Source organism: Hylobates moloch, unplaced genomic scaffold (genome assembly GCF_009828535.3).
Source record: "Hylobates moloch isolate HMO894 unplaced genomic scaffold, HMol_V3 SCAFFOLD_7, whole genome shotgun sequence".
Classification (NCBI taxonomy): domain Eukaryota; kingdom Metazoa; phylum Chordata; class Mammalia; order Primates; family Hylobatidae; genus Hylobates; species Hylobates moloch.
This window is the reverse complement of record NW_026652282.1, coordinates 133286748-133309850: the sequence shown is the minus strand read 5'-3', so window position 1 is coordinate 133309850 and position 23103 is coordinate 133286748. Positions and strand designations below refer to the sequence as shown.

At 42.1% G+C, this 23103-nt stretch overlaps 1 protein-coding gene across 1 annotated transcript in view; it reads right to left on the bottom strand.

Annotated features, from left to right (window-relative positions):
- F8 (coagulation factor VIII) overlaps window positions 1-23103 on the bottom strand; it is a 164766-nt gene that overhangs the window by 129969 nt on the left and 11694 nt on the right. Inside the window, exon 2 of the mRNA XM_058441369.1 lies at window positions 8222-8343. Coding sequence (XP_058297352.1) covers window positions 8222-8343 — 122 coding nt within the window. The remainder of the gene's footprint in view (window positions 1-8221; window positions 8344-23103) is intronic.

The window sequence follows — 23103 nt, the reverse complement described above, 5'->3', positions numbered from 1 at the left end:
TCAAACTGCAAGGTGGCAGCGAGGCTGGGGGAGGGGCACCCGCCATTGCCCAGGCTTGCTTAGGTAAACAAAGCAGCCAGGAAGCGCCCACTGGGTGGAGCCCACCACAGCTCAAGAAGGCCTGCCTGCCTCTGTAGGCTCCACCTCTGGGGGCAGGGCACAGACAAACAAAAAGACAGCAGTAACCTCTGCAGACTTAAATGTCCCTGTCTGACAGCTTTGAGGAGAGTAGTGGTTCTCCCAGCATGCAGCTGGAGATCTGAGAACGGGCAGACTGCCTCCTAAAGTGGGTCCCTGACCCCCAAGCAGCCTAACTGGGAGGCACCCCCCAGTAGGGGCAGACTGACACCTCACTCGGCCGGGTACTCCTCTGAGACAAAACTTCCAGAGGAACGATCAGACAGCTGAATTTGCAGTCCACAAAAATCCGCTGTTCTGCAGCCACCGCTGCTGACACCTAGCAAAACAGGGTCTGGAGTGGACCTCTAGCAAACTCCAACAGACCTGCAGCTGAGGGTCCTGTCTGGTAGAAGGAAAACTAACAAACAGAAAGGACACCCACACCAAAAACCCATCTGTACATCACCATCATCAAAGACCAAAAGTAGATAAAACCACAAAGATGGGGAAAAAACAGAGCAGAAAAACTGGAAATTCTAAAGAGCAGAGCACCTCTCCTCCTCCAAAGGAACGCAGTTCCTCACCAGCAATGGAACAAAGCTGGACGGAGAATGACTTTGACGAGATGAGAGAAGAAGGCTTCAGACGATCAAGCTACTCCGAGCTACAGGAGGAAATTCAAACCAATGGCAAAGAAGTTAAAAACTTTGAAAAAAAAAATAGATGAATGTATAACTAAAATAACCAACGCAGAGAAGGGCTTAAAGGAGCTGATGGAGCTGAAAGCCAAGTTTCCAGAACTACGTGAAGATTGCAGAAGCCTCGGTAGCCGATGCGAACAACTGGAAGAAAGGGTATCAGTGATGGAAGATGAAATGAATGAAATGAAGTGTGAAGAGAAGTTTAGAGAAAAAAGAATAAAAAGAAATGGACAAAGCCTCCAAGAAATATGGGACTATGTGAAAAGACCAAACCTACATCTGATTGGTGTACCTGAAAGTGACGGGGAGAATGGAACCAAGTTGGAAAACACTCTGCAAGACATTATCCAGGAGAACTTCCCCAATCTAGCAAGGCAGGCCAACATTCAGATTCAGGAAATACAGAGAACGCCACAATGATACTCCTTGAGAAGAGCAACTCCAAGACACATAATTGTCAGATTCACCAAAGTTGAAATGAAGGAAAAAATGTCAAGGGCAGCCAGAGAGAAAGGTCGGGTTACCCACAAAGGGAAGCCCATCGGACTAACAGCTGATCTCTCGGCAGAAACTCTACAAGCCAGAAGAGAGTGGGGGCCGATATTCAACATTCTTAAAGAAAAGAATTTTCAACCCAGAATCTCATATCCAGCCAAACTAAGCTTCATAAGTGAAGGAGAAATAAAATACTTTACAGACAAGCAAATGCTGAGTGATTTTGTCACCACCAGGCCTGCCCTAAAAGAGCTCCTGAAGGAAGCACTAAACATGGAAAGGAACAACCTGGACCAGCCACTGCAAAAACATGCCAAATTGTAAAGACCATTGAGGCTAGGAAGAAACTGCATCAACTAATGAGCAAAATAACCAACTAACATCATAATGACAGGATCAAATTCACACATGACAATATTAACTTTAAATGTAAATAGGCTAAATGCTCCAATTAAAAGACACAGACTGGCAAACTGGATACGGAGTCAAGACCCATCAGTGTGCTGTATTCAGGAAACCCATCTCATGTGCAGAGACACACATAGACTCAAAATAAAGGGATGGAGGAAGATCTACCAAGCAAATGGAAAACAAAAAAAGGCAGGGGTTGCAATCCTAGTCTCTGATAAAATAGATTTTAAACCAACAAAGATCAAAAGAGACAAAGAAGGCCATTACATAATGGTAAAGGGATCAATTCAACAAGAAGAGCTAACTATCCTAAATATATATGCACCCAATACAGGAGCACCCAGATTCATAAAGCAAGTCCTGACTGACCTACAAAGAGACTTAAACTCCCACACAATAATAATGGAAGATTTTAACACCCCACTGTCAACATTAGATAGATCAACGAGACAGAAAGTTAATAAGGATATCCAGGAATTGAACTCAGCTCTGCACCAAGCGGACCTAATAGACATCTACAGAACTCTCCACCCCAAATCAACAGAATATACATTTTTTTCAGCACCACACCACACCTATTCCAAAATTGACCACATAGTTGGAAGTAAAGCTCTCCTCAGCAAATGTAAAAGAACAGAAATTATAACAAACTGTCTCTCAGACCACAGTGCAATCAAACTAGAACTCAGGATTAAGAAACTCACTCAAAATCGCTCAACTACATGGAAACTGAACAATCTGCTCCTGAATGACTACTGGGTACATAATGAAATGAAGGCAGAAATAAAGATGTTCTTTGAAACCAACGAGAACAAAGACACAACATACCAGAATCTCTGGGACACATTCAAAGCAGTGTGTAGAGGGAAATTTATAGCACTAAATGCCCACAAGAGAACGCAGGAAAGATCTAAAATTGACACCCTAATGTCACAATTAAAAGAACTAGAGAAGCAAGAGCAAACACATTCAAAATCTAGCAGAAGGCAAGAAATAACTAAGATTAGAGCAGAACTGAAGGAAATAGAGACACAAAAAACCCTTCAAAAAATTAATGAATCCAGGAGCTCGTTTTTTGAAAAGATCAACAAAATTGATAGACCACTAGCAAGACTAATAAACAAGAAAAGAGAGAAGAATCAAATAGATGCAATAAAAAATGATAAAGGGGATATCACTACGAATCCCACAGAAATACAATCTACCATCAGAGAATACTACAAACACCTCTATGCAAATAAACTAGAAAATCTAGAAGAAATGGATAAATTCCTTGACAAATACATTCTCCCAAGACTAAACCAGGAAGAAGTTGAATCTCTGAATAGACCAATAACAGGTTCTGAAATTGTGGCAATAATCAATAGCTTACCAACCAAAAAGAGTCCAGGACCTGATGGATTCACAGCTGAATTCTACCAGAGGTACAAGGAGGAACTGGTACCATTCCTTCTGAAACTATTCCAATTAATAGAAAAAGAAGGAATCTCTCTAACACATTTTATGAGGCCAGCATCATCCTGCTACCAAAGCCCGGCAGAGACACAACCAAAAAAGAGAATTTCAGACCAATATCCTTGATGAATATTGATGCAAAAATCCTCAATAAAATACTGGCAAACCGAATCCAGCAGCACATCAAAAAGCTTATCCACCATGATCAAGTGGGCTTCATCCCTGGGATGCAAGGCTGGTTCAACATATGCAAATCAATAAAGGTAATCCAGCATATAAACAGAACCAAAGACAAAAACCACATGATTATCTCAATAGATGCAGAAAAGGCCTTTTACAAAATTCAACAACCCTTCATGCTAAAAACTCTCAATAAATTAGGTATCGATGAGACATATCTCAAATTAATAAGAGCTATGTATGACAAACCCACAGCCAATATCATACTGAATGGGCAAAAACTGGAAGCATTCCCTTTGAAAACTGGCACAAGACAGGGATGCCCTCTCTCACCACTCCTATTCAACATAGTGCTGGAAGTTCTGGCCAGGGCAATTAGGCAGGAGAAGGAAATAAAGGGTATTCAATTAGGAAAAGAGGAAGTCAAATTGTTCCTGTTTGCAGATGCAATGACTGTATATCTAGAAAACCCCATTGTCTCAGCCCAAAATCTCCTTAAGCTGATTAGCAACTTCAGGAAAGTCTCAGGATACAAAATCAATGTACAAAAATCACAAGCATTCTTGTACACCAATAACAGACAAACAGAGAGCCAAATCATGAGTGAACTTCCATTCACAATTGCTTCAAAGAGAATAAAATGCCTAGGAATCCAACTTATAAGGGATGTGAAGGACCTCTTCAAGGAGAACTACAAACCACTGCTCAATGAAATAAAAGAGGATATAAACAAATGGAAGAACATTCTATGCTCATGGGTTGGAAGAATCAATATCGTGAAAATGGCCATACTGCCCAAGGTAATTTATAGGTTCAATGCCATCCCCATCAGGCTACCAATGACTTTCTTCACAGAATTGGAAAAAACTACTTTAAAGTTCATATGGAACCAAAAAAGAGCCTGCGTCGCCAAGTCAATCCTAAGCCAAAAGAACAAAGCTGGAGGCATCACGCTACCTGACTGCAAACTATACTACAAGGCTACAGTAACCAAAACAGCATGGTACTGGTACCACAACAGAGACATAGATCAATGGATCAGAACAGAGCCCTCAGAAATAATGCCGCATATCTACAACTATCTGATCTTTGACAAACCTGACAAAAACAAGCAATGGGAAAAGGATTCCCTATTTAATAAATGGTGCTGGGAAAACTGGCTAGCCATATGTAGAAAGCTGAAACTGGATCCCTTCCTTACACCTTGTACAAAAATTAATTCAAGATAGATTAAAGACTTACATGTTAGACCTAAAACCATAAAAACCCTAGAAGAAAACCTAGGCAATACCATTTAGGACATAGGCATGGGCAAGGACTTCATGTCTAAAACACCAAAAGCAATGGCAACAAAAGCCAAAATTGAGAAATGGGATCTCATTAAACTAAAGAGCTTCTGCACAGCAAAAGAAACTACCATCAGAGTGAACAGGCAACCTACAAAATGGGAGAAAATTTTCGCAACCTACTCATCTGACAAAGGGCTAATATCCAGAATCTACAAAGAACTGAAACAAATCTAGAAGAAAAAAACAAACAACCCCATCAAAAAGTGGGTGAAGGGCATGAACAGACACTTCTCAAAAGAAGACATTTATGCAGCCAAAAAACACATGAAAAAATGCTCATCATCACTGGCCATCAGAGAAATGCAAATCAAAACCACAATGAGATACCATCTCACACCAGTTAGAATGGCCATCATTAAAAAGTCAGGAAACAACTGGTGCCGGGGAGGTTGTGGAGAAATAGGAACACTTTTACACTGTTGATGGGACTGTAAACTAGTTCAACCATTGTGGCAGTCAGTGTGGCGATTCCTCAGGGATCTAGAACTAGAAATACCATTTGACCCAGCCATCCCATTACTGGGTATATACCCAAAGGACTATAAATCATGCTGCTATCAAGACACATACACACGTATGTTTATTGCGGCACTATTCACAATAGCAAAGACTTGGAACCAACCCAAATGTCCAACAACGATAGACTGGATTAAGAAAATGTGGCACATATACACCATGGAATACTATGCTGCCATACAAAATGATGAGTTCATGTCCTTTGTAGGGACATGGATGAAACTGGAAACCATCATTTTCAGTAAACTATCACAAGGACAAAAAACCAAACACCGCATGTTCTCACTCATAGGTGGGAATTGAACAATGAGAACACATGGACACAGGAAGGGGAACATCACACTCCGGGGACTGTTGTGGGGTGGGGGGAGGGGGGAGGGACAGCATTAGGAGATATACCTAATGCTAAATGACGAGTTAATGGGTGCAGCAAAACAACACAGCACATGGATACATATGTAACAAACCTGCACATTGTGCACATGTACCCTAAAACCTAAAGTATAATAATAAAATAATAAAAAAAAATAAAAAAAAAGAATAAGTTGAAAAAAAAAGACAGATCCTGGAGATCATATTCTCAAGACATTAAGCAAATAAAGAAATAAACAAGAAAATTTCAAGTTGTTATAAATATTTTAAAAGATAGTGGTCTGCTAGAAAATGATGAGGCAGGATGTAGAGGATACTCTCAGTGCAGTAGTCAGGAAGGGCCTCTCTGAGGAGGTGACATTTGAGTAGTGATCTGACTAATGAAAAAGAAGCAAAATTTTCAAAGATCTAGTGGAAGAGCACTGAAAACAGATAAAACAAATGCAAACATCCAGAGGCAGAAATAAGCTTGATATAGTCAAGTAAAATGCGGCTGAAGCACAGTGAATGAGCAGAGGAGTAACAGAAAATACGGTCAAAAAGGAAACATAACATGTAGGACCTTGTAGGCCACAGGAATTTTGATGAATTTGGATTTTACAAGAAGTAAAATAAGAAGACTTGGAACTTGTTTTGGAGGAACAGTCAACAGGACTTGCTCATAAAAATGATGTGGAGATAGAAAAAAAGAGAGGAGTCAAAGAAAACTCCTATGATTTTGGCTTGTGCAACTGGGTTGTTAGTCAGGCCATGACAGAAAATCAAGAGGAAAATTAAGAGCTCTGTTTTATGAATATACTAAGTATAAAATGCCTATAAACAGTGTGTTGAATGAACTGGATTTAGTGGGATAAAAATATAAAATAGCCTTATTTTTCTTAGACCACTGTTTTTAATTACATTATGTGAGATCTCCCTTTTCTTGCACTTTGGTTGATCCCAATCTTTTCCAGTAACCTTCAGGTATTAACCAACAGTATCACTCTTAGGTTCTAACAAGTCCAGTCCAGTCTAATACCAAATTTTTGATGCCTTCTGCAATTGCAAGTTCCCTTCCTTCTCCAGCTACATTCTGACAGCCCCAGAAATCTGCAATATATAAAGGTAATATTTTTGGCAGCTTCGCTGCTTTCCCACCTTCCTCTCCTACTCTTCCTCCCCAACTCACCTTTCTTTCTCTGGACCCTCCAAGGTAGGAGCATGTGGGAAGGACAAGGGGTTGGGGTAAAAAAAATAGGCACAATGACAAAGTCTTTCTTGGAAGGAGCAGTGATAATGTGGCATTAGTACTCCCTAGTTGTGACACATACCAAAATTCTGCCTTTCTTTCTTAGGGAACTTATGAGTTCTTTGGAGACCTCTCCCTGCCAACATGGAGACACCCCACTGCTCCTGATCTTGGCATGGGATATACCTTCTCCAGCTGGTCACTTGTATCTCTCCTCTCAGATTCTGCTTCTGGCAGTACAACCCACACAGGCTTTTTCTGTTAGGATTATCTAATCCTGGCAGGAAGACCTCTCAGGCAGAGTCTTTGTAAGACAAGTCCCATTCAGTGACCTTCCTGGCCTTACACTTAACAATGGTAGTGCAGTTAGCTCCCACTATTGCCCACTCCCCCTGCTATTCCATCGGGAGAAGTCCTTTTGGCCTCCGACCTTGAAAATTTCTCCAGATAAAAACCAGGCAGTGGTCAATGTCTCCCAAGTTCCATAGGTACCTTGTCCAGTCTTCTAAGTGGTTTTCCTGAAGCCTCCTTCATTATTCCTTGACATGAGGGACAGGCCTCCCACCCCCCATGGGGTAAGCAACACATAAAACACCAAAGAGGCTCTCCAAATAAATATTCAAATCTAAAGTCTTTCATAAGTTCCTAGCCTTTTTTTATACAAGGTTGGAGGTGAGTCAGGGCCTAAGGGTTGCAGAACCAATTTTGGACTACTACCTGAACAAGTTCTAAATCGATAGGCTGATATCTCTCTTTAGAATAAGGGGATACTTGGCTGGGTGCGGTGGCTCATGCCTGTAATCCCAGCACTTCGGGAGGCCAAGGCAGGTGGATCACAAGGTCAGGAGATCGAGACCATCCTGGCTAACATGATGAAATCCCGTCTCTACTAAAAATACAAAAAAAAAAAAATTAGCTGGGCGTGGTGGCGGGTGTCTGTAGTTGTAGCTACTCGGGAGGCTGAGGCAGGAGAATGGCGTGAACCCGGGAGGCGGAGGTTGCAGTGAGCCGAGATCGTGCCACTGCACTCCAGCCTGGGCAACTGAGCAAAGACTCCGTCTCAAAAAAAAAAAAAAAAAAAAAGAATAAGGGGATACTTCCCACCTATAATTCTCAGCAACAATTCTAAGACAGAAAATGTCCTGTCATAACATGTTGTTACATACTTTATTTGACATCTAAGTGGAGGTAAGCAGTTGGCATAGACCAAGCAGAGGAAGACAGCCCAGCAAAAAGACAGAAAATGCAGTCAGTGTATTTCCCTATAGGTAGCAGTTAGGGAAACATTCTCTTTGGCAGCTGCACTTTTTAACTGCAACCTCAAGATTGGGGAATCTGTGATAGAAAGTAAGATACCCAATTTCATAATTAACATTCAACATTGTTTTTATTACCCATCCAGGGTGGCCTTGGCTTAGCGATGTTGAAAAGGTGATCCGTGAATTCTACAAACACCGTCTTTTTGTACACGACTGAGGTGTTGAATGGAAAAGATCTTGGCACTCTAGGAGGAAATCTGCATGAAGAAAGGAAAAAGTCATTCATTTTGGTGGACGCTTCAAAAAGCAGCTGGAAGTAATGCTTCCATACTACTCTTTTCTACTATTAACAAGGAGGCAAATTTGAAGTTGTATGTAAATCCCTAACAACCATTAAACCGAAACACTGTTTTCACAAGTCAACTGATACATTAGGTGCCATATGATAAGAATCATAAAATCAATAACCATACACTGCATCAGCCAAAAATCCTTTGCCAAAGCAATAGCTACTGCATCCTTCAATTTCATTTCTAAAACAGACTATAACTTTCATCTAAGTACCTTGTGTTCAAATTTTGTCAGTATGTACCTAAAATTATACTTCCCTCCTTAGGGATACCAGGAATATCACAGAGAAAATTACCTTTCAGCAGACTATGTATATTGAAACCTACTAGTGCCAGGAGCTGTAATTCAGAATCAGTCCTACATTAATGCTCATTCTTGTCTCCACTCAGATACTCCCAATTACTCATTTATTTATGAACCAGCTACTGAATCAGAAATTATATAATTACTTATATAAATGTTCCCAAAATGTTATTATTTGCCTCCATTGTCAAAGCCCTTTTAAGCGAAGGCTGGTTCCCAACTTTTCCTCTCTCCCTGCATGACAGTTTAGCATGTCTGGGGGCCTCCTCACGCCAAATAATCAAAAGGACCAATGTGAATCTTGGTGAATAAGGGACACTGGCCCCAAGTGAATTGGTAGAAATTACAAAGTGGTTGAAGGTGACTATCTCCACTCACTAGTTTCATGTGCTGATGAGTTTTGCACACCATGGAGCAGTTCTGCAGCTTTCTCTATGCCATAAAGAGCCTCTCTCCCTGACTTTTATGCTTCTGGACATCTAACTTTTATCTCCCATCAGATTTTACCAGTTGGTATCATTTCAAGAAGCCAAAGGCACAACACATGGGCATTTGGGTAATTAAGGCTTAGTTGGAGAAAGCAAGGCTCCTGCGCTGGAAAAAAGCTTTCATGTGTAGATCTAAAATTGAGCATTCGCCCTCCACAGATGTACACTGATTCACTTATGAACCGTATACTACATGCCACTGTGCCATAACAAAACACATCAGACATAAACATGGAAAAAGAGAGATTTTTAAAGACATACACTTAGATGTGAAGCAGTTGTTTGAGTCTCATGTCTTATTGACTCTCAGGGACTTTTGAAAAGTGGTAGATGTGAAAGATGGAGAACAGCTGAAGAAAGAACCCCAAATATCATCCAGTGAGACACTCCCTCCATTGTCATAAATGATGGCAATAATGATAAAGTGAGGGAAAGGAGAGGCAGCTTCTGATTGTAAGTATTCATATGCTTGGAGTAAAAGCCACACCATGCCTCAGATTACCAGGATGTGGAATGAATAAGAAGGGGTCTTGGCATTTATCACTTGTTTATTTCTTTCTCGATCGTGTGGTGAAATAACAAAAGTCTCATTGTTCCTTTCAGGAGCAGCCACACTGGAGAATCATTCATTCTTGTAAGAAATTTTGCTTTTCCTTTAGCCAGAATGCTGAGATAGAGAAGGAAAATGCAATCTAAAAGTGGTGAAAATGGCTAAATTGGTAAACCAGTGACCCATGGGGATTTTTTCAATTTTAATAATTGTGGTAAAATACACATAAAATTTACTATCTTAAATCTTTTTTTTTTTTTTTTTTTTGGACAGGGTCTCACTCTGTTGCTCAGGCTGGAGTGTAGTGGCGAGATCCACCTCCCGGGTTCAAGCGATCCTCCCGCCTCAGCCGCCAGAGTAACTGGGACTACAGGCGTGTGCCACCACGCCTGGTTAATGTTTTTGTAGAGACAGGGTTTCACCATGTTGCCCAGGCTGGTGTCAAACTCCTGGGCTCAAGCAATCCACCCTCCTTGGCTTCCCAAAGTGCTGGGATTATAGGCGTGAGGCATCACGCCCAGCCTAACCATGTTTAAATGTACAGTTCAGTAGTATTAAATATTCTGGCCAGGTGTGGTGGCACACACCTGTAATCCCAGTACTTTGGGAGGCCAGGGCAGGATGATCACTTGAGCCCAGGGGTTCAACACCAGCCTGGGCAACATAGCAATACCTGGCCTTTACAAATAATAATAATTAGCCAGGCGTGGTGGTGTGCACCTGTGGTCTTAGCTGTTTTGGTGCCTGGGGTGGAAGGATCACTTGAGCCCAGACAGTTAAGGCTGCAGTGAGCTATGATCACAAAACTTCACTCCAGCCTGGGCAACAGAGTGAGATCCCATCTCCAAAAAGAAAACGTATAATGTGCTCCCATCTACCTCCAGAATTAATTTTATGTTGTAAACTGAAACTGTATAAACATTAAACAATAACTCTCACCTCCTGCAGTCTCTGGCACCCACCATTCTACTTTCTGTATGATTTTGACTACTCTGAATACCCAATATAAGTGGAATCATACAGCATTTGTCTTTTCGTGACTGGGTTATTTAACTTAGCATAATATACTCAAGGTTCATCTATGTTGTAGCATGTGTCAGAATTTCCTCCTTTCGTAATGCTTTGTGTGTATATACCACATTTAGATTATCCATTCATCTGTCAATAGACACTTGCAGTACTTCTACATTTTAGCTATTGTGAATAATGCTGCTTATAAACATGGATATGACGGTTAATTTTATATGTCAACTTGACTGGGCTAAGAGATGCCCAGATACATGGTAAAACAGTATTTCTAGGTATGTCTGTGATGATGTTCCCAGAAGAGAATAGCATTTGAATTGGTAAAGAAGATCACTCTCACCAATGTGGGTGGGCATTATCCATTCCACTGAAGGCCTGAATAGAACAAAAAGACAGAGGAAGGGTAAATTCACTCTCCCTGTTTGAACTGGGACATCTATCTTCTCCTGCCCTTGGACATAAGCATTCTTGGTTCTGCCTTCTGACTCAGACCCTGTACTTTTACCATTGGCATATATTTACACACACACACACACACACACACACACACACACACACTTGGATCTGTTTCATCGGAGAACCCTGACTAATACAATTGATGTATAAATATCTCTTTAAGACCCCATTTCAGTTCTTTTGCATATATAGCCAGAAGTCGAGTTGCTGGATCATATGGTAATTCTGTTTAATTTTTTGAGAAACTGCCCTATTATACATTCCCAATAGTGCACAAGGGTTCCAATTTCTCCACATCCTCACCAACATTCATTATTTTCTGTTTTAGTTTTGATAGTAGCCATCCTAATTGGTGTGTGGTGGTATCTCTTTGTAGTTTTGATTTATATTTCTCTAATGATTAGTGATGTTGAGCATCTTTTCATGTACTTATTGGCCATTTGTATATCTTCTTTGTAGGAATGCCTACTCAAGTCCTTTGCCCATTTTTAAATCAGGTTATCTGCTTTCTTGTTGTTGAGTTTTAGGAGTTCTCCATATATTCTGGATAGTAATCCCTTATCTGATATGATTTGCAAAGATTTTCTCCCATTCTATGGGTTGTCTTTTAACTCTGCTGATGATGTCTTTTGATGAACAAATTTTTTAAATTTTCATGAAGTCCAATTTGTCTTTTTCTTTCATTGTCTATGCCTTTGCCTTTGGTGTCATATCCAAACAATCATTGCCAAATCCAAAGCCACAAAGTTTTGCCCTATGTTTCTGAGAGTTTTATAATTTTAGGTCTTACATTTAGGTAATGGATCCATTTTGAGTTAATTTTTATATGGTGTTAGATAAGGGTTCAACTTCATTCTTTTTCATGTAGATAATCAGTTTTCCCAGCACTGTTTGTTGAAGACTATTGTTTTCCTATTGAATGGTCTTGGCACCCTTGTAGAAAATCATTTGGCCATATACAAAAGGACTTATTTCTGGACTCCTTATTCTATTCCATTGGTCTATATGTTTGTCTTTATGCCAGTACCACACTGTTTTGATTACTGTGGCTTTGTAGTAAGTTTTGAAATCCAGAAATATGAGTCCTTTAACTTTGTTCTTTTTAGAGTTATTTTGGCTATTCAGTGTCCCTTGAGATTTTTTTTTTTTTTTTTTTGAGATAGAGTCTTGCTCTGTCACCCAGGTTGGAGTACAGTGGTGCGATTTCGGCTCACTGCAAGCTCTGCCTCCCGGGTTCATGCCATTCTCCTGGCTCAGCCTCCCGAATAGCTGGGACTACAGGCTCCCGCCACCACGCCCGGCTAATTTTTTGCGTTTTTAGTAGAGACGGGGTTTCACCATATTAGCCAGGATGGTCTAGATCCCCTGACCTCGTGATCCGCCCGCCTCGGCCTCCCAAAGTGCTGGGATTACAGGCATAAGCCACCGTGCCTGGCCCCTTGAGATTCTATATGAATTTTTGGATGAGTTTTTCTATTTCTGCAAGAAATGCCATAGGATTTTTGATCGAGATTGCATTAAATCTATAAATTGACATCTTAACAATATTGACACCTTAACAATATTGTCTTCCAATCCATTAACATAGGATGTCTTTCAATTCATTTATGTTTCCTTTAATTTCCTTCAGGAATATTTTGTTGTTTTCATTGCACACAAGTGTTTCACCTCCTTGGTTAGGTTAATTCCTAAGTATTTTATTTTTTCTATGCTATTGTAGATGGAATTATTTCCCTAATTTCCTTTTGAAGTGTTCATTTTTGGTGCATATAAATGCAACTGATTTTTTAAATTTTTATTTACTTTTTTTAAGAGACAGTGTCATGGTCTGCCACTAGAGTGCAGTGGCACAATCATAGCTCACTGCCTGTCACTGGAGTGCAGTAACACAATCATAGCTTCACTGCAGGCTTGAACTCTTGAGCTCAAGTGATCTTCCCACCTTAGTCTCCCAAGTAACTGGGACTACAGGCTTGCACCACCACATCTGGCTAATTTTTTTTTTTAATTTTTTGAGACAGGGTCTTGCTATGTTGCCCAGGCTGATCTCCAACTCTTGGCTTCAAACAAACTTCCTGCCTTGGCCTCCCAAAGTGCAAGATTACAGGTGTGAGCCACCATGCCCAGCCACAATTTATTTTTTTGTGTTGACTTTGTATCCTGCTACTCTGTTGAATTGGTTGACTAGTTCTAACAGGTGTGTGTGTGTGTGTGTGTGTGTGTGTGTGTGTGTTTGTCTGTCTGTGTGTGTGATTTTTAGGGTTTTCTACAAAAAAGATTATATCTTCTGTGAACAGTGATAATTTTACTTCTTCCTTTCCAATTTGGATGTATTTTATTTCTTTTTCTTACCTAATTGCACTGGCTAGGACTTCCAGCTCTATGTTGAGTAGAAGTGGTGAACGTGGGCATCCTTGTCTTGTTCCTGATCTTAGACGAAAAGCTTTCAGTTTTTCACCATTGAGTATGATGTTCGTTGTGGGTTTTTCATATATGGCTTGTACTATGTTGATATTTCCTTTTATTCCTAGTTTGTTGCATGTTATCATCATGAAAGGGTATTGAATTTTGTCAAAAGATTTTTCTGCCTCAATTGGGATAATCACATTTTGTCTTTCATTCTGTTAATGTGGTGTATCACATTGACTGATTTTTGTATATTGAAACATCCTTGCATTCCAGGAGTAAATCCCACATAGTCATGTTGTATAATCCTTTTAATATGCTCCTGGACTTGGTTTGCTAGTATTTTGTTGAGGATTTTTGCATCATAAGAGATACTGGCCTGTAGTTTTTGTTTGTTTTGTTTTGTTTTGTTTTTTGTTTTTGTTTTCTCATAATGTCTCTGTCTGGCTTCGGGATCAGGGTAGTGCTGACCTCATAGAATGAGCTGAGAGATGTTCCCTCTTACATTTTTTGGAAAAGTTTGAGAAGGATTGGTGTGAGTAATTTTTAATTTTGAGAAGGCAACGTAACTTAAAAAGTAGACAATCAGACTTCTGGTTTCCAGTCTGGCAGGTAAGGAGCTTAGAAGTTGCTACTCCATCCTAACAAGTAAAAAGCTGAATAAACTGAAAAATCAACAACTCTTCTTTAGATAAGTCAGAGAAGTAAGGTCACAGGTCAATCTGCTGCCCGCCCCCAAATTGGAAAGACAGACAGGTGAATACAGAGAATCACAACTTACTGAAGCCAAAACCTAAGCACAGAAACTTCCGTGGGAACCAGTGTCAGGGTAGGAAAACCTGAACTGTAATTGACAAATTGCTGCAAGCTCAGTGTGGACAAGTCTGAGAGTTTAAAACTCCACTGGGGAGGGGGGCAGGTGCGGTGGCTCACACCTGTAATCCCAGCACTTTGGGAGGCAGCCGGATCACTTGAGGTCAGGAGTTCGAGACCAGCCTGGCCAACATGGTGATATCCTGTCTCTACCAAAAATACAAAAATTAGTCGGGAGTGGTGGCATGTGTCTGTAATCTCAGCTATTTGGGAGGCTGAGGCAGGAGAATTGCTTGAGCCTGGGAGGCAGAAGTTGTAGTGAGCCGAGATCACAGCACTGCACTCCAGTCTGGGTGACAAAGCAAGACTCCATTTCAAAAAAAAAAAAAAAAAAAAAACCAACAACCTCAGGGGATCCAGTAATAGATGGGTTCCCATGCTGCTGTGAGTTTTACCTCTAGGAGCTCTACCAGGTCCTCATAATAAATATTGAAGGAAAATGCCCTGTGTTTCTGTCAGGAGCAAGGGAGAAGTAACCATTTGAAATATGCCAAAACACTCTGCTCTTTTATCAGAGCCTAACCTACTTAGGGAAAAGGAAATAACCTCTACCTATCTTGTACAACCTACGGGGGGTTGGGGAATCAGAGAAGCACCGATGAAGGGCACAGTCCAAGGGCACAGGCTCACCCAAAGACTGAAACCTAATCATAGGATTAGAGAACGCTTTCCCTCTCACTACATCACTACAGGCCTATTTACTGCAGTTCCTCTTAGCCAGTACATCAAGTCCACCTTTTAACAAGAAATTACAAGGCATACTAAAGGGCAAAAACCACAAAATTTGAAGAGACTGAACAAGCAAGCATCAGAATCAGAGTCAAATATGGCAGGAATGTCATAATTATCAGACTAGAATTTTTTAAACTATGATTAATATGCTAAGGGCTTTAATGCAAAAAGTAGACAACACGCAATGACAGATGTATATTGTAAGGAAAAATATGGAAATTCTAAGACAGAATAAAAAAGAAATGCTAGAGATCAAAACACTGTAACAGAGATGAAGAATGTCTTTGATGGGCTCATTGGTTGAAGAGACATGGCTGAGGAAAGAATCTCTGAGCTTGAGGACATGACAATAGAAACTTCCAAAACTGAAAAGCAAAGAGAAAAAAAGACTGAAAAAAAAAAAAAAACCATGGCAGAGGCTATGCATGGGCCCAGAATGTCCAAAAACTGTGGAACAACAACTACAAAAGTTGTAACATACACATAATGGAAATGCCAGAAGAAGAATGCAGAAATGAATAGGAGCAAATTTTTAAAGCAATAATGACTGAGAATTTCCCCCAAATTAATGTCAGACACCAGACACCATACCACAGATTCGGGAAGCTCAGAGAATACCAAAGAAGATGGATGCAGCCGGGCGCGGTGGCTCACGCCTGTAATCTCAGCACTTTGGGAGGCCGAGGCGGGCAGATCACGAGGTCAGGAGATCGAGACCATCCTGGCTAACACGGTGAAACCCCATATTTACTAAAAAATACAAAAAAAATTAGCAGGCTGTGGTGGTGGGCACCTGTAGTCCCAGCTATTCAGGAGGCTGAGGCAGGAGAATGGCATGAACCCGGGAGGCGGAGCTTGCAGTGAGCCGAGTTCGTGCCACTGCACTCCAGACTGGGTGACAGAACGAGACTCTGTCTCAAAAAAAAAAAAAAAAAAAAAAAAGATAGATGCAAATGAACAAACAAATAAAAAAACCCTACACCCAGGCATATTATATTCAAACTCCAGAAAATCAAAGTCAAAAAATGTTGTAAGAAACCAGATAGGGAAAAACACTTTATCTATAGAGGAGCAAAGATAAAAATTACATCCAACTTCGCCTCAGAAACCATGCAAACAAGAAGAGAGTGCACTGACATATTTAAAGTGTTGAGAGAAAGAAAAAACAATCAAGCTAAAACTCTGAACTCTGTGAAAATATCCTTTAAAAATGAAGGAGAAATAAAAACTTTCTCAGACAACAAAAATTGAGGAATTTATTGCCAGTAGACCTGCCTTTCAATAAATATCCAAAGAAGTTGTTCAGAGAGAAGGAAATTGAATCTACAAAGGACATGCATTACAGAATGAATAAATGAAAAGAACATCAGCCACAGAAACAGCACTAAACAACCAAGTAGACTGAATGACTTAGCCACTTGATGCTTACCAGCCTCTGCTGTTGGTGCCCTGATTCTTGCAAAATGGATGTATGAAAGGAGGAGCCATGGCAGAGGCTATGCATGGGCCCAACATCATGGACTCATCAATACAGATCTAGCTACTGATGTTGTTAATGTTCAACTTGCCAGTAACAGAGACCAAAGCTAAGGCCCTGATATGTCACCATTTCTCAAGAAAATCATTCAGTCGCTTGGTAAGCCTCAGTAAACACCACCATTCAAGGCCTCACAGAATATTTGATCTTACATAACATTGCATCAGACCAAGAGACCTACTTTAAAGCAAGAAGATACATGACCATGGAATCCACTACCCAGAAGCTACCCACTTGATAGAGTGGTAGGACAGCTTGTTGAAGGCACAGCTGAGGCACTAGCTTAGACATAATACCATAAGAATGAGGCACCATCCTGCAGGATGCAGTATATACTCTAGATCAATGGCCATCATTTAGTGGGGTGTGTCCCGAAGTAAAATATATGGTTTTGGGAAACAAGGAGTGGAAGTAGGAGCAGCCTCACACTACCATTACTCCCAGTGACCCAATTAGGGAAACTATGCCTCTTATCCCAACTCTGGGCTCTGAGAGTTTAGAAGTACTGTTCTTAAAAGGGGAATATGTCCGCCAGTGGACACATCAAGAGTCTCATTAAACTTGAAACTGTGGTTGCCATCATATTACTTCAGATCACTATTAAGAGACCAAGAGGTAAGGAAAAGAATCACTATCCTGTCAAGAGTAACCGATCCTGATCATCAGGAGGAAGGGCTGACATTACACGATGGAGACAGAGGAGAATATATTTGGCAGCCAGGTCATCTGCTTGGGTATCTCTTAGTATTCCCTTGTTCAATGTTGATGATAAACGCACAAGTACAGTCATGGCTTACAATGGGCATGATGACCAGGTGCCTTATCTGGTAACCCACTTGGACCAGCAGAAGTATGAACTGAGAGGGTGGTGGGGGGAGGGATCTAGAACGGGTAGTAGAAGGGGAAGATGATGAGTACCAGTTGCAGACTCAAGAAAAGCTAAAGCAGCAGGAGTTGTGCTCTGTTCCAAATCTTTCTCTTTTGTTTCCCCAGGAAAGAGAGCCCATCAGAATCCTGAAGGAACCATTCCAGAACTTATGAAGGAAATGAATCTGAGCAGCAGAAAGGGTGGACCACAGTGGAGGCTGGTGTCCACATTCACCGCTTCAGGACTAAGCTGCTGGGTGTGCTGACAGCTAACAACTCTAATCTGAATTCCTCTCTGGGAACCAATTTTGGCTGAAGTCATTCACCACACCCAAACTCATGCCTTATTCGTGGTAAGTGTGGGACTATATAGGTCCAGACAACTTGCCTCAATAGAGAACATTTCTGCAGAGCCATCCTAGCTTGAGGTCCTTGTGGGATTGACCTTTGTTCAGACTGTATCACCTCAACTTCTTTTACCCAATCCTGCTTCCTTCACTCCCCCATGGGTGTTGATCCAGAGGATCCCCCTCCTATAAACTTTCTGCATGCAAGAAAAAAAAGAGAGAAAAAAGGAGAAAAAAGCAGACAATAATTTTTATTCGTGTGTTTAAAAAGTTGTAAAATCACCCAAGGAAGCACATAAGTTGTAAGCATTTGAACAATGTTGGAAACATTTTATTTTGTATGATTTCCTTTGGGACAATTCACTGCCAGCTATAAATTTGTGGAAACGCTGCCACACAATCTTAGCAGACAAGATCGGCAGAAAATCGCTTAGAAACACTGAAAACATGTGACAAGTTGCTTTCCGTGAAAAGAGTGGATGCGAAGCAGTAAGGACCCCCTTCATGAAGCACGCGGTCACCTTCCAGCCACCAGAACCACAGGAATGTTGTGGTAACTGAGGGAAAACGCATCTAGGCACACGTCACGGTGGCACCTTCCAGCAGGTCCCCAGGGTTGTGCCCCTGGAGCTCTGACAAAGAGTGTGGCCCGGAAATGTGATGTTTGGACTGCGAGTTTCGGTGAGAAATAACAATGCATCAGGTTGCAGACAAAGCAGACCCTGCTATGTGCGTTTATGGCAGCCACGCCCAACAGGAACCACAGGGAATGATGGAAAGGAGAGGGACGGACACACACAGACACACCAGAGAGAGGTTCTCAGGAGGAGGCTCTGTGGCCTCCAGACCACGTCAAAGCCAAGGCAGAAAGGATGAACTGAGGAAAGGAGGAAAATTTCCCCTTAAGGAAGGTAGAATCCAGAAGGGATCCCTAAAATGGTGAGCAGTTTAAACCTAGCAGTTTTGCATTAATTCACATAAAGTATAATGAACACTGTTGGACACACAAGGAGAGACTGGCCAATCTACAGTCACAGAGGAAGGCCTTCACACCCCTTCACGGGATCTCACAGCAGATTGGCTGAAAAGTCTCCTTGAAACTGCAGACCTCTCTCAAGGAGACCCACTGAGTTGCGTAAAGGTGGGGCTGACTTAATTCTTGCCTCCCTGCTCTCCCACGTAGCCCTGCATTTCACTCCATTCCAGGGTTTCTGGGACACCCGAGAAAGCACGTAGTCCAGGGAGCACGTCTGCCAGCTGAAGGCCTTGACAAATGGCTTTCTGTACTGGCTGAGGGCCAGGGCCCAGCGTACTGATAAGGACGCTCTTCCAGTAAAAAGTTGGGACAAAGGTATATTAGTGAGTGGACACAAACTAGAAAAATCTCCAAGTAATACGTTAATGCCAACAGAAAGCATCCACCTTGAAGGAAGCACAAACCAACAACACAGATAAAAATGACTCTGGCAATTAACATCAGCCAGCCTCTGCATAGGCCATCGCAGTACTGGCAAGACATGAGCTAAGTGGCTATAGCAGCAGGGAGAGAATTTATGCATGGACCCAAAAGTGTGGCTTCCCACTGACTAAGGCTGATCTAGCTACTGTTGCCACCAAAGTCCAACCTGCCAGCAACAAAAATCAATGCTGAGCTCCCAATAGCCATATTGGGCCCAACCCCTGGGCCCCTGATCAGTACTGGTCTGTGGCCTGTTAGGAATGGGGTCACATAGCAGGAGGTAAGCAGCAGGCAGGGAGCAAATCTTCATCTGTATTTACAGTGGCTCCCCGTCACTTGTATTACCGCCTGGGCTCTGCCTCCTGTCAGATCAGCTGCTGCATTAGATTCTCATAGGAGTGCGAATGCTACTGTGAACTGCATATGCAAGGATCTAGGTTTTGTGCTCCTTATGAGAACCTAACTAATGCCTCATGATCTGAGGTGGACAGTTTCATGCCGTAACCATTCCCAACAACCCCACAGTCTCTGGAAAAATTGTCTTCCATGAAACCAGTCCCTGGTGCCAAAAAGGTTGGGGACTGCTGTAATATGGTATTGTCCATCACAGAGACAAACCAGCTTCTTGGTGGCCAGACACACTGGACTCCTTCCATCCTAGAAAGGACAGGACTTCATTGTGATACCTAATCTTGGCATAACTTAGCCTTTCCTCCCTTCAGGGCCTTAGCCAGCACCACTATCTGAAATCTTACAGAGGATTTGATTCACTGATGTGGAATTCCATATAGCACCGTGTAGACCTGGGGAATCACTGCACAGCAAAAGAGATGAGGGAGTGGGTCCACAACCAGGCACATGTAAAACTCCAGCTTGGAGGCAGGTCTCTGTGAGGATGGAGGGCCAGCCTCCAAGGTGCTGTATATGTATGAATTCAAAGATGATTCTGTGTCCCCAGTAAGAAGACTACATGGGGTTTGGGAATCAAAGAGTGGGCAGCAAAAGAACTTGGATTACCACCCCCGCCAATGAGCCACGTGGGGAGTCTGTGCCGCCCCTCCCTGCAGCTCTGGGACCCGCGGTTTAGAAGGCCCCTGCAGCAGAAAGGCAAGAGTATACAGCGGGTGCCACCTGGCCCCACCAGGCTAACCCAGGGCAATGCAGAGCACTGGCAGGGAGAGGGGGTGAGGGGGAAGAATGGCAGGGGCTGGGGGTGCCATCACGCCCAGGGCGCGGGCAGGAGCGTGCAGCTGAGCCCTGAACCCACGACGACCTGAAGCTGAGCAGCACGAGGGTGAGGGGCGCCCGGACGGCAGTCTAGGAAAGAACTCCCCAGTCCCAGCCGCTGGGTGTGGGAAGTCAGCCTTCACCTCCGCTGAGGTGTGTGCCGCTGAGGTGTGCGCCGGGACCGCCCCAGAGGAATGTTGCCTGGGGGGCCACGCCCCTTCCTTCCCAAGACAGACCACGCCCCTCTACCAGGGCATGCCCCGCCCACTTCCAGGACAGGCCCCACCCCCTCTCTGGGCAGGCCACGCCTCTTCCCAGGGCTGACTCTGCCCGGTCCCGGGATGGACAGCACTTCATGAGTGCTCACTGCAGGGACAGAGAGGCCTGGACATGTTGGTCCAACCTGGAAGGTTCATTCCAGCTCCAGAGCTCCCTATAAGGTCCAGCAAGGCTGTCCTGGAGCCCACCCGGCAGCGCGCTTCTCCCTCTGCCTATCCTTGATTCCTCAGGTGTTGATCCCAAGAACACTCCAAATAAAATTCCTGCATGTTAATCTTCATCTCAGAGTCTACATCTAGGGAACACAACCGGTAACATTAATTTATATTTAAACATACTCTAATGTCATCTACCTCTAAAAATTTCCATGGCACTAGTCTTAACATAAGCCTATGTAGTTTTTAGTCATTTAACATTATTATGCCCTTCCACATTCACCAACTCATCCCTAGTTTGCTACCTTTCTCCTCTTTCCATATCATATCCTTGGTTCCACTACGTCTATCCTACCCCCTCTCTGTACAGTTTCCATTGATTTCTAAGGTATTTCAACATAAGTTACCACAGTGCTTTCACTTTAAATGTTTCTTATTAAAGGCCAGATGCAATGGCTCACATCTGTAATCCCAGCACTTTGGAAGGCCGAGGCGGGAGGATCACCTGAGGTCAGGAGTTCGACACCAGCCTGGCCAACATGATGAAACCCTGTCTACTAAAAATACAAAAATTAGCTGGGCATGGTAGGGCGCGCCTGTAATCCCAGCTACTCAGGAGGCTGAGGCAGGAGAATTGCTTGAACACGGGAGGCAGAGGTTGCAGTGAGCCAAGATCACGCCACTACACTCCAGCCTGGGGGTTAGAGTGAGACTCTGTCTCAAAAAAATAATAAATAAATAAATAAATAAAATGTTTCTGACTAAAATGAAGATATAAGACACATATAAAATATGTCATAGAGCAAGAGATTGGAAGATCAGAGAGGGAACAGGATCAAGAGCACACAGAAACACTTTTTCCCTCTCTGAGAGAAGAGTGAAAACACATAATTGATAGAGAAACAAGATTGTGAGACAGAAAAACAAAAAGGCCTAGGCCCTAGGTCAAGTAGTATGTGATTCAGGACAGGACTCTATTCAAAGGGAATAACTAGATGTTCCTAAGAGCATTAACACCCTCCAAGTGTGCAGTTCAGTTCTGAGATGAACCTATTACAGGACAATATCCAGCTCCCCAGCCTGAGACCTTTGCCATTTGAATGAATATTTTCCACGCTGGCAGAAACATGTGATTTATTTGCCTGTCTCACTTTCAGGCTAATCTGCATAGTAAGTGACAAAATGTTCCAGGGTTCCTGGGCTTTACTCCTTCCTAACTTTTGTGGGGTTTTGTTTGTGTATTTCCTTTGGGATTCAATATAGAAATCCTGCCAAATATATTTGGCAACCATTGTCCTTGACATGAACTGTTCTTTCACATTTTATCTAAAACTAATCGGAAAACCTATTATATTCCCTGACCCATGGTTAGCAGAAACTGAGCAGCTGCGGGAACAGATAATATAAAACTGAATTTTCCCAGCTGTTTATTTCAAACCTTGGCAGAGGCTGTCAGGATGTGTCCAGAGTCAGCTTATCCTGTTAATCAGCATCAAAATAATCTAAAGTGTAAAAGGGTTTCATCAAAATAAAAATTCTATCAACTTTTTTCTGGTAAATACATGTGACTGCCTATACAACAACAGAAAACTAGATAATAAATTAATGTTGTATTCCATTCAATTCAATTTTATACTCAAACTATTATTCTCTGTGCCTCAGGCTGCATGCTAGATGGACACTAAAATATACACAGTGTATTAAGTAAAATTATCTCAATATTAATTGTTAACAAGGCTAACTTTAATGGATAAATGGTTGTTTAGTTAGATGCCAGGCTACTGACAATCTGGGCTTCTACTTTCAAGGTCACTAACATTGCTCATCTGCAGGCTATATAGGCTGTAGAACGAACTTGGATCCCCTCCTCACACCATATACCAAAATTAACTCCAAGTGGATCAATGACCTCAATGTAAGAACTAAAACTATAAAAGTCTCAAAAGAAAATATAGGTTTAA